General features: G+C 34.5%; 1 protein-coding gene across 1 annotated transcript; it reads right to left on the minus strand.

The window, feature by feature from the left end:
* Positions 1–5,599: 5,599 nt before the first annotated feature.
* Positions 5,600–12,426, minus strand: LOC118033364 (ABC transporter A family member 7). Its single transcript, XM_035038319.2, has 18 exons — positions 12,188–12,426; positions 11,682–12,063; positions 11,531–11,589; positions 11,269–11,425; positions 10,818–10,937; positions 10,579–10,700; positions 10,158–10,307; positions 9,334–9,496; positions 9,132–9,257; positions 8,966–9,049; positions 8,235–8,596; positions 7,644–7,844; positions 7,237–7,346; positions 7,051–7,135; positions 6,612–6,740; positions 6,405–6,510; positions 6,230–6,318; positions 5,600–6,016 (listed from the first exon to the last, which is right to left on the minus strand). The coding sequence occupies exons 1-18, from the start codon at positions 12,269–12,271 to the stop codon at positions 5,717–5,719; spliced, it is 2,829 nt and encodes a 942-aa protein (XP_034894210.1). The 5' UTR covers positions 12,272–12,426; the 3' UTR covers positions 5,600–5,716.
* Between the last annotated feature and the right edge of the window lie 479 nt (positions 12,427–12,905).

A 12,905-nucleotide genomic window follows, 5' to 3' on the forward strand; every position in this document is an offset into this window, starting at 1 on the left:
CATCATATCACCTAAATTAGTCTATGAAAATTGTTAATTTAATCCAAGGATATTTAAATTACATTTCAAAATAGAGTGTCCAAAATTATAATCCATAAGTTTGATATTACAACTTAATAATCCATAATTTCCTAAATCTCCGTCTTAGTCTTTGTCGAAAGCTAGTCCTCATCCTCCTATCAGCCTTCTCCCATCTGGAAAGACTAACTAAGAGAAGTTGGAATGAGAGTACAGTCAATAGAATGTTTCTTGAAACTAGTGATGCTCCTCTTTGCCGAAGTCCAACTGAACTTCAATATGGAAGGGCAGTTTGTTCTTCCTTCGGCTCCTCTACTTCTGCCAATGATCCTTCTCGGGACTATCTCATCCCAGTCAGCTTCTATTTAGTCAACATAAAAATAACAACTACTATACTGGTGAACCTGTGAGTTACCTGCAACAAAATCAATAATATTTACTAAGTCATGAGTTAATATTTCATTTAACACTTAAAGGAAATTATCAAATTTTCATCTAGACAATATTTAATTCATTCTTTATAACCATTCAATTTCTCTTTACATAATTTCGTTCAAACCTAAACAAATCTCCTGATATTTATAACTTGAATAATTGTTCCAACATTTCTATAACGAAGCCAACATTCCAGTACTCTCTCTTAAGTACTTATTATCTCGGCATACCCAACTTATTTGCCAATCGATCTAGCATTCACATTCGAAAACCAATAATCTGGCATTCCTTCATGAATACCAATTAACCTGGCCAACTATCTTAATTGTCAATCAATCTAACATTTCTATTCAGAAGCTAATATTATAGTATTCCTTAACGAATATCAATCAATCTGGCCAACCTATCTCGATTGTCAATCAATGTGGCATTCTTATTTGGAAGTTCTTAAAAAAATACCCATCATCAATCTGGTCAACCGTTGCCTATCAATCTGGCATTCCTTATTCAGAAGCCAATATTCTAGTATTTCTTATTAAATATTCATCAATCTAATCAACCCATAGTAGTTGTCAATAAATCTTCTTAACTTACATATTTTCTTTCCATATAAACTATTAATATCACTATTCGTATTTTCATGGATTAACTAATTCACAAGTGAAATTTGTGGAAAATTATGTATGTGTGTATCATACCTACCTACTGTTTGACTATGAGCGGCTCCACTAGCTCGCTAAATCACCTCATTGGTCTCCCTTACATCGATAGGTTTTTAAATCAATTATTATTGTATCCAAAAATATTCCTTATTCATCATACAATTTATTATAACTCCACTCAGTTACTCCTCCACAACTAAATTTTTTTTTTCAACTTATTTGATACAATTCTAATTTTCATATAACTATTCAATGTCTAACTCTTTCTTACAAAGTTAATCGTATCATTCTTTGAAAAAGGGGATTTTCCCTTTTCTAATCATCATCAATATATCCTAAATCATTAATTAAATGAAAATCAATTTAGTTACAAGCTAATTCACATTTTCTTCAATTCTTCATTCATCAAAATTGTTAATTATCAAGATTACAATAAAACTTATAAGAATAACACCATTGCATTTAATCCCCCTTTTACCTCTTAATGGTAGACCCCTAGAGCTTCCTTATCAATACAAATTTGTTTGTTATTTCAACATGAATTCACTCCTACAATAACCTGTAAAGGTCCTAGAAACTCAATTTCTATAAAATTTACTTTTCCCTCAATTTCATCTCAAGAACCCTAATTTAATTTAGGTAAATTTTGCTCAAAATCAACCAGCTATTATTCAAATTGATGTAGAAGGGTTCAAAACATCTTACCTAGTTATAAAATATATTTTGAAAATCAACCAGTTGAAATTTTTCAGGGCTTCCCCTTTTTTTCCTCTTATTTCTTCACTCTCTCTCTAACTCAATTGTTTTCCCTCACTTTGATCTTTCTTGATTTTTAGTGTAATTGTGTTTTTCTCTCAAAATCCTCTATTTTCACTCATAACCCTTACTTTCTAGCCCTTTAATATGAAAGGAAGGAATAAGAATGAAAATTACCTTTTTTTTTCTTGTTGTATGATTAGGTTATAATAAGGACAGTAGCCAAAACGATATGACCGTTTAGAGAAATGGTTCATCTGTTTTATTAAATCAGTCTAGTGATTTCTTAAAATAACTAGATTGTTTTTTATTCAGAAAAAATGGATATTTTCAGCCATAAACCTTTCTTCTTTTACCTTTTTAAGTCCTTTTTCTTTTCTTTTTCTTATTTCATTTCGTTACACCTTAATTTTTATTATAGTATTATTTTTAATTTATCTTGGAGTTTACGTTCTTCTATTCTAAAAAAACTTCTTCCTCAAAATTTAATTCATATTTGTATATAAGAGTAACTCTGGATACTTTTTCTTCATTTTCGACTCTCGTTCCCTTGTTATCTCTTTGATTTAAGAACTTTTCCAAAGTATCTTTTCCATAGGGATTCTTCTATTTTTGAGCTCATTCTCACCTCTATCTAATATATGGATTGAGTGTACTTCTACAGTCAAATCCTCCTTTATTTCCTGTGGAACTTATGGCAACACTTGAATGGGATTCATCTCAGCCTTTTGAAGTAACATACATGAAATACATTATGTATCTTTGACAAGTGCAGTGGTGAGGCCAATCTATATGCAATTAGGTTTATCCTTTGGACTATCTCGAAAGGGCTAGTATATCTCAAGGCCAATTTTTCTTTCATCCTAAACCGCATAATATGCAAATGGTACAACTTTTCGAAACACTTGATCTCCTACCTGAAATTTAAGGGACCTTCTTCTTTTATCTGCATAGTTTTTTTATTTATCCCAAGTTGCTTTCATTTTATCTTTTATGATTTTCACCTTCTTCATGGTAATCTATACCAACTCCAAGACAATTAACTTTTTATCATTTACTTTTTCCTAACAAACTGGAGTTTGACACCTTTTTCCATATAAAGCTTCATAAAAGTCATTCATATGGCAATTTGATAACTGTTATTATAAGTGAACTCTACCAATGATAAGTGATCCTTCCAGTTCCCTCCAAACTCCCAATACACATGATCTTAACAAATCTTCTAAGTTATGAATGGTTCTTTCTTATTCTTCATCCGTTGGGGATGAAATGTAGTACTCAGATTCATTTTTGTCCTCAAATTTATACACCCCTTTATCCCTAATTTATCTAGTATTCAAAAATATATTATACACCTTTTTCTTTACATGTCAAACACCAAAACACACTCTAATTATCACATTTACATATCATTTCAACACTTCTCATTATGTCTATAACATGCAAATCATTTTCCTTAACATACTTATAACATAGATTATAACATTAAGACTAATACTTAATTCACAATATATTTTTCACATATTTATTTAAAATTAACACATAATTTCACCAACTTTCCATTAAATTTTCATTTTCCCCTACACATTCAACATGGTTGGCCTTAAGATTTATTTTCATCCCTTTATTTTTCTTTAATTTTAACTATTTTTTATTCTAGCTATGTATTCCATGTCACTATAACAATTTTACAGTCAAACACACTTTTCTCCAAATTTTGTTCATTAACCCTAACTTGAAAAGTTAAGGTTTTCTCACAAAATTACCCCAAATTCAAAACAACAAGAAATAATTGGTTAAGAAAAAATTACCAAGTTGTTTTGCACTTAATTTATGGTTTCCCTTGCAAGTTTATCCTTCTCTACTTATTCTCTCTTCCAATTCCTTGCTTTTCTCTCAAGCTTCCAACTTTTTCTCTCTCAAACTCTTCCCTAAATTCTTATATTATTGGTGTTTCTTCTTTAGAATCCACCCTTCACACCCAAACATACTAATTTTAGAGAAAACAAAATCACTCAAAGTTGGAAAGAAGATAAAATCTCAAGCTCTCTTAAAGGGCAAAGTTGTATATTGGCACATGATAGAAGGTCAGGTCTTTTAAGCCTAAAAAGCCTTCTAATAAGGAATGACATAAACATCAACCATAACAAAAATCATCCAAACTCATCAATGAGAATGGAAAATTGGTTAACATCACCAATATCTCTTAAATCTGAAAAAGTACAAGTATTGGCTAAAACACCTAAGTAATCCAAATATCAACAATATAATGACCACAAACCAAATAGATGAGTAAGGGAGTGTAACATCTATGATTGACAACGCACAAAAAAAAAATTGTTATTGAGATCCTTTGCTCAAGCAGAGGATATCAATAAAACAAGTGTTCTTGATTCAAAGAAACATTGGAGAGAAGAGATCAAAGCGTATTTGTAGAACTCTTCACATATAGTTTTAAGATGTTTCAAGTCATTCTCTAGTTTTTTAAAGAAACTAAAGGATTAACTTGGAGATATAAGTGTAAAACTACTCTAGAATTGTATTATTTGTATTTAAGGTATGATATTTAGGCTATTATTGATTTATGACTTAAGTTTGTTGTTGTTGATTCTCAATGATAGTAAAAAAAAAAAAAAAATTGATTTGTTTATTAAGCACAAATAGTTAAGAAAGTTGTTAGAGAAAAAAAAAAAAAGCACATTTTGATTGAAATTAAATAATTGATTGATATGTTAGATACATTTCAAAGTATGATAGGCATTTTTTAGATGAATAATGTTATTTTTCATATCATATTTAGACAATTCATTTTAGTGAAAATATGGTGCCTTCATTTGAGAAATAAAAAAAAAATATGGAGACATTGTTTACATAAAAAAATAAGTATTCATTATCAAGCAAATAAAAACAATAATTATTCACTATTGTTCTTGAAAACATAAGCTTAAATGACCAAGAAATCATTAATGATCAAAATGAAAAGATCAATCATAAAAAAAGGTTCACACGTGAACAACTAAAGTTCACATGATCAATCTATATTTTTCAACTCATTATTCAGTTTCTAGTTATAATCTCTCCTCATTGGAAGGGAAGGAAGAAACAAAAAAACCATGTAATTAACCCAAAATTATTTGACAAGGTCAACAAATACTACCCTCACCTTCCTAATCAGCAAAGTCTCCAATCAATCATTTTGCCTTCACAAAGACTTTAATGAATAGTTATCTTAATCAAAGCATAGGAGCGATTCTTTGGTTGATTGATTCAGTGAATGCATGAAACCGACATTGCAAGTCATTGCATAATAATTAAATTAATATAATCAAGCATAATTTAATAAATATGTTTCCTTCCTTTAGAGAAAGATTTCTCAAGATTATATAGCTTAAGGTTCATTGGATAACCCAATGGACCAAAAACAAGACACTCAAGATTGAAATGGAGACATAATTAATATAATATGTGCTCAAAATCTTCTATAACCGCTATAGCACAAGTATAGTACTCTAGTGATTGTGTATTTAATAATTTCCTCCACTAAAGCAAGGTTTGAGTCTCCATGATTACAATTTCTCGAAGAAAACTTCCCACTTAAACACTCAAAAATATTAAAATATATTTAATTTCAAGACTTGTAAAAATTAAATGAGTATAAGCACATATATATATATATATATATTATATACATTCATATAATTAAAAAGGAAACAAAATATATATATGTATGCTCAAAAGCTTATGTCATATCTACTCACAAATACAGTAGGGCATTACATCTAAAAATAAATCAAATATATGGAAGTAGCATAAAAAAAATTTAAACAATCAACATGACCATCTAATCATGTAAGCGTGTGGAAATGCTGGGCTGAGTTTGCGACCTTGATGAAGACATCTTCTAAGGTGGTGTCCGAAAGACCCCAGGCATAAACCGGGAACCTGCTCTTGGCGACCTCGACTGCTTGGAACACATCTGCAATGCTGACCTCCTCTTTTGGCATCTCAAACTTCTGGGTTCCGGCCATCTGGTATGTTCTTTCAGCGCTGGGGGAGAGGCGCAGAACCATTTGCTCCACCTCGTGCTCATCGTTTACGGATGTGGTCATTGTGAACACGTAAGATCCCCCGTACCTTCCCCTCAGCTGTTAAAGCCAGTTTTTAGAAATTTATCAAAAGAAATAAATAGGAAAACCAGAAATAAGCACAGCTGATCTATCGAAGAAAAAAAAGATGGAAAGATGACATGTTCTACAATGAACCTAATGAATATCTGGGTCTCTGTTCTGTACTGCATCTCTGTGCAGAAGAATCATGCGAGATCTCTAAGAAAATACAAATGATTGTCTCGGAGTTACCTCTTTTGGGTTTCCCACGCACTGCAAGCCTCCATCAACAAAAATTCCTAATCTATCACACAGGTACTCTGCCTCTTCCATTGAATGAGCTGAAAACAAGAAGTCAAGCATTGTGAGATAAACTGCAAGGTGTAAAATCTCCTTTTTTCTAATATTATTAGAGAGAGAGTAGCACTGGTCAGGATAATTGCTCGGTCTTGCTTCGCACGCTTCACAACATTCCATAAATTGCTTCTTGAAGCTGGATCTAATCCAGTACTGGGTTCATCCATGTAAACAACCTGCAAAATTTCCAAGAATTATGATAAGCGAGAGCATTGAAGGAACACAACCAATCCAAAAACTTCATGCATAAAGGTTTTTGAGAGAGACGGTGACGTACTTTGGGATCTCCAATCAATGATATGGCAACACTAAGCCTTCTCTTCATACCTCCACTGTATTTACCAGCTTGTTTGTCAGCAACCCCTCCGTTAAAAAGGTTGACGCTCTTAAGAGAGTCCTCCACTGCCTAGAGAAACAGAATAGTAAAAAAAAAACAGAGACTTAAAACTTTTCCAAATAAGAAGAGCCAGTAAACTAAACCATTGATTCCAGTATCCACTGAAAATTCCCCAGCAATAAGATTATAAATTCCACTTCTTAAATTAAAGTAGTTAAATTTGTTTCCATTCGAATTTCCCGAGGCAATTTTATGCATTGTAAAGATCAAGGAATAGGGGTACAACAATTTCCATCTGAAAATTCCTCAGCAATTGCCTACTTCTTGAAGAAAGCAAATGATCTTTGACAAGCTAAAAGATGAGGTGATAATGGCTTACTCTTTTCAAAGCAGCGCCTCTTAGATTCTTAAGTCTTCCATAAAATAGTAAGTGCTCTCTTCCCGTCAGAGTTTCCCAGAGGAGGCTAAGAGTTGTCCAGGAAAGAATAACAGAGCAAAAGGTCAGGTTTCCAGCCAAAGATGAAAATGTATTTCTTGAAGAAAACAGAGCCAAGAATTAGCTTACTCATGCTGCGGGCACACGCCCATGCTGGTATAAACCCAATCCATTTGAGTCCGAATGTCTAAGCCCTCAACATATGCTGTCCCCGTGGTTGGCGTCGTGAGCCCAATCATCTAATCGACAAAATAAAGTCAGAGATATAAGTATTTATTTGATTATACTTTCTCAGGAAGACTAGTTAAACCAAAGTTTTTTCCCCGTAAGAACTCTCAAGAAACTCAACAAATGGCAAAGGAATAACAATGGCCACATAAACTCAATAAAGTCAGAGATATAAGTGCATGAAAGCTAGTTCTAATCTTTCTTCCTTCTTCGTTTTTAGTGTCAATGACAGAGCTATGGCAAACCACGCGTAACAAAAATGTCGGGTCTCTACAATGGAATTACAGTAGCGAGAGCTGTACACTGACCATGCTAATGAAAGAGGTTTTCCCTGCACCATTTGGACCAAGCATGCCGAAGCACTCCCCTCGAGGTATTGCAAGAGATAATCCTCTCACTGCCAATTTTTCTGGATTTCCATCCCTTCCCGGATACACCTTTCTCAGGTTGTCACAGACGATTGAATGACTGGTGGTTGGTTCCAGCAGTAACTGCTCGACCTTCTCCCTCTGCATTCAAAAGCGCACAAAATTAACATTGACTAACTATGAGCTATTGGCAGAAGTATTTGTAGATCAGACGATAGAGTTCAGTATTTGACGAACACGAGAATTTGTTCATAAAACACCATCAAGTATGAACACTAGGTCTGCAATGGTTAGAGACAGAAGCCTTTCCATCTAAAAACTTGTGGTTTGATAAAAACTCTGATTCTTCTGCAAGAAGAGAAAATCTACTATGGGGAAAGAACTGCAATTGAAACTGAGACTGGAATTTCTTATAGCAAAAACAAAAGTGTGACGTTTTTTTACATTTCATCCTACAGAATCCACAGAGAGACTTGGGCTCTAGCGTGAAATGATTACTCGTGATTAAAACAAGATAAAAGGAAATGTTACCTCCTGGATGACATCAGGTTTATCCATATCAACAAAAACTTTAGATCCCTGCCTGCCCATACTAGGCTTCCGGAAAGATGATGGACGCTTCTTCCGAAACTTTTGCAATAAATACTTGGGATTTTTTCCACTTCCAGATGCAAAAACTTGATCCACATAATATGCTATAAAAAGTAGCGCAATCCACTCAAGAAGCATGATAATCATCACATCTTTCATCCCATTTTCACTTGCACTCAAATTTCCCCACTTCATGCCATCAGTCCCCATAGCGACGCCACTGGAAGAATACTCCGCAAACTCGTACAAACCACGGTATAGAGCAAAACCAGGATATAACTCCATAAAAATGACCCATCCCTCTGTAAAAAGAGAAACAATATCCATAAGAGAAAAGCTGGCGAAGAGTAGAAGCAGACAAAATGTAAAACCTAGACTAACTATTGCGCATTGACAGCCAGCAGCAGCAACTGGTGGACAATAAGACGTATAGACCTACATAATAGGTTGCACAGCAACCAATTGATCTACTACCCGTATCTTAAATTCACAAACAGATCACAAATTAAATTATAAACAATCATTCGCCTCCTCACATCTGTTAAATCTCAGATAATGGAACAACTGCATCAGCACATGCAGTAGCATAAAATCTGAACATTGGGTTTCTTTCCCATCAACACCATTAGTAAACTTAAAAAGCCAGTGGTTTCACAGATTCTTCTACTTACTTGGGAATGAAGTGTCTTCAATGAAGGACTGGAAAAGAAAGCCACCTAAAAGCCCAGTTCCAAAGACACATATATAACCTACAACTGTAATCATGAAGTTCAACTGTCAGGAACAAGAAAACCAGGTGATATTAAAAGTAAATGTCGTTTGACAAACAAATCAAACCTGTAGCAGTCTTGATGTTCGAAAAGAATGCGGAGGCTAGAAACGCCAAGGAAATTTGCAGGTTTATATAGAGAAAAAAGAACACAAATTGGATGGAGTAGTCGTTCAGTGTGAAGAATTTCAAACCTGCAAATTTAGCCATGTTAGTAACTTGAAGCAAAGGCAAAAATTAGAAAGCATTGAGGACTGGAGTAATGCCTACCTACTAGTGAGCCGAATGCCACAAAAACGACCATGTATAGTGCAGATATAACAAGAAAATACATGTAAGAAATCATCCAATAAGGCCCGTCTCCAAGCCCGTGCATTTTCATCATGATTCGTAGTTTTTCTTGTTTCTCGTAAACCAGCGCTGTCAGAACCACCTATAGCAAAATAAATTAAGATCAGATAACTTCAGGAAAATGTACATACAAGTAAACGCTTTTTTCATAATGCATCCATGATATTAGGTAACAAATGCATGTCCATATTTGATCATTCTATCCATGATATTGTATTTGCAAAGATCCACGATTTAAAATGTATTATAGACAACAGAATCACGAATCTCGGATATATTTCCAAGCCATTAACCTCTAAATGAAACTTTCAAAAAGAAATTCTAAGTTAAAGCTCACATTAAGGATGTGGCCTTTGTTGGAAGAAAAGCCATGCAAACAAAAGAATCCATGTATCATTTCATCACTACGAGTTCATGGCTACTAAATGTCCCACCATGGGACAATTTTAACCTGATAGATCAAATGTTTTTGCTCATATGAAGTCTTTCAACTTTACATGGTTTAAAATGCTTCCTGTCAGAAACTGTTTATCATTTTCAAAGGAGGAAACTGAACTGGACAAAGTTATGTTAATTCAAATATCAGACTTGTCTTGATCAAATACAATAATCCTCAGCTATTTCTAACCCATTTTGCCAACAAAGTTAGTTGTGTCGGACTGGTATGGTTTGAGCAAAAATTGCAAGAAAAATGTAGCCCTCAAAATAAATAAATGCTGACATGCAATGCATCATATGCTTACAGGAAATAGCTGTATGACAACCCATGTAAAGAAGAGAGTGCCCAGAAGAGATGCGATATCCAGCTTCAGCTTCGTTCCAGGTTTCGGCATTTCTTTGATAAACTCTAATTCCATTCTTCCTTGAAACAACTGAAGGAAGGCATTTGATACCTGTGAAGGTAGAAACATCAGCTTCTATCATTGTTTGATGAGAATGATATAAAATGGAAAATAAATATAAAAACCAGGACATGGAGAAAATGAAATCCCATAACAGTTGCAGTGAATGGTTCCAAGTCCAGAAAGAAGATGCATAATTTAGATTAAACAAAAATCCTATTAAGAGTGCAAACTCTTGGACACATTATAAACACAAATAAAGCCTTGTTCTTTTGAGGGAAAACAGATTTAATAGAGTAAGCACTACAGGTACTCTGCATACCAGATTTACTGCACGTGGTAGCCGCACCAAGTAGTATCGTCCATCAACAGTATCCTTATTTGTGGCATTGTACCACACGCTCACATTAAAAGTATTGGCGTTGGAGTTCAAGAAATCATAGGCTGCAGAGAGAACAAAGTAGTTAGATTTCTCCAAGCATGGGACTGCTGTAATGACACGCTAGGTGTGTGTGTGTGTGTGTGTGTGTGTGTGTGTGTGTAGATCTCAGGAAGACCAACCTCCAAGTATCTCGTTGTACTGCCTCTCTGCATTTCCTTTTTTATAGCCCCTGAATATCTGGTCGTTTATCTCTGAAGTACTATTTCGCCACAAGGTTAGACTTGGAACACATACTGTCTCTGTATTTTAAGACAATAAGGGAATAAACAAGAATCAGAATCTCACATGAAAATAATCTTTTGTACTTGTTAGAGAACGAGGCATTGCTCCATAATCTTGTGTTTTTTCGTGCATTCCTACAAAATAATTTGTTGTTTCGTTGTGCTGGATTGCTAAAACTCATTCCCAACAAACAAATAAAAAAAAAAAGTTGATTGGGTGAACCTAGAAGTTATAGTTAATGATCTTATCATGCATCTCCTTCAGTGACAATTAGAATCTCCATGTTCCAGCAATACTCTCAAAATAACATGCAGGATTTTCAGCTAAGCGATGGTAAATTTATAGTACCGTTTACGAAGTTGAATGGTGACGACTGAGAAACAGTAAGAGAAACAGAAACATTGACTGTAGAATTCGATGTGCACTGGTTTTGAACGTTATAGAGAGAACCCTCGAAGAAAGCAGGATCAAGAAAACTATCCTGTTTAGTTTCCGAATCTGAACCCTGAAACATTTTGGAGAAAGTCAGGAGAATTTATTGAAATAGTCAAAGGGAGCAAGATGAAGAATTTATAACAAAATGAAGCAGCATGAATTAAAAACAACTAACCAGCACACTGTTAGTGGAATTGAGAGGGGAAGGAGGTGAGAACATGCTCGTAGCCAAACCTATAAAAATAAAAATTACAATACAAAAATAAGATTAAGATGAAATATTATTCATTTCCATGGCAGGAAAAACAATAAAGAAGAAAACAAACTTTGTCCAAGTGTCTGATTAGCTCCGGTGATGAAAATAATAACAGGGCAGTTCCCAGTTTGTCTGCAAGACTCGTCGGGAAAATCTGTAAAAGGATCGGAGGCACTTTTGACGGCACGATATTGCGGCGCTGGAACCTGTAACAAGGGAGGCCACTTGATGGGACTAGGAACAGGACAGTTAGGCGATTGATCCAAATCTGAGAATTGTAAACCACAGACTGTCTCGCATGTCCCATCTCCATTTGTATCAATACACTGACAACCACACTTATTACTTTTTTTGTTTAGTTGATTGTCAACCAGTGATTGAGTGATAATAAGGAGTATACACAGCACAAATGGAAAGGAAATTAGCCTGCAATTCGCATTAATGTTTCGTTTCTGCAAAAAAAAAAAACAAGCAAGCACTGCGTAAAAACCATTGCCTTCTGGTTTTGAAAGGAAAGGAGAGGAAGGAGATATGATATGAACAAATTGATGTAGATTTGTATATATACCAACTCACCTGATAAGTTAAGTTCTTTCTAAGCAAAGCATCAGCTTGAGTCCAGAATGCTGCTGTCTGAGGTGATGAATCCGAATCCGCCATTAGAAATAACCAAAACCAAGCTTTTATCTTATTTCCCGCCAAGAAAGAAACCCTCCCTTGTTTTCTTTTACCTTGTTTGGCTCGGCTATGAACCGATCACCAGAAGATAACAGCAGAATGAAAATGGCAACGGTTATGTCACAGCTAAGCTTTAAATAAAAATGGAGCTGCTGAGCTCCTCCATTTAACAGTGTTGCCTTCTTGGCAATATAATATTCCGGATTACGGGAATGTTAAGGTGGTTGTTTTTTAAATATTTTTTTTGTTTAAAAATATTAACTTTTTATTTTATTTTATTTTATATTAACGTGTTAAAACAATGAATCAAAATTAATTTAACGTGGGCTCTTTTGACTTTCGCTACCACTAATAATTAAAAACTTTGGATTTAGATTTGGGTTTGAGGGCGGCCCACCATCTTTGCTTGCCACCGAAACTGCCCTTCGTATGAATTGTCCGTAATGCCCCTCACGCGGTTAACCATTCAGGCTGTTTACGTGAAATGTCGAAAGTGCCCCCGTAGCTTATTCCGAGGAGCACTGAACTAAATAATCAAAGGTGGCAAGAAGATGCTTGATGACATTGGACGTCGGGTCAAATGCGTTGTGTCGGGATTTTAATATAATAATTGAGA

The sequence above is a fragment of the Populus alba genome, chromosome 15 (assembly GCF_005239225.2).
Source record: "Populus alba chromosome 15, ASM523922v2, whole genome shotgun sequence".
In the NCBI taxonomy this organism is placed as follows: Eukaryota; Viridiplantae; Streptophyta; class Magnoliopsida; order Malpighiales; family Salicaceae; genus Populus; species Populus alba.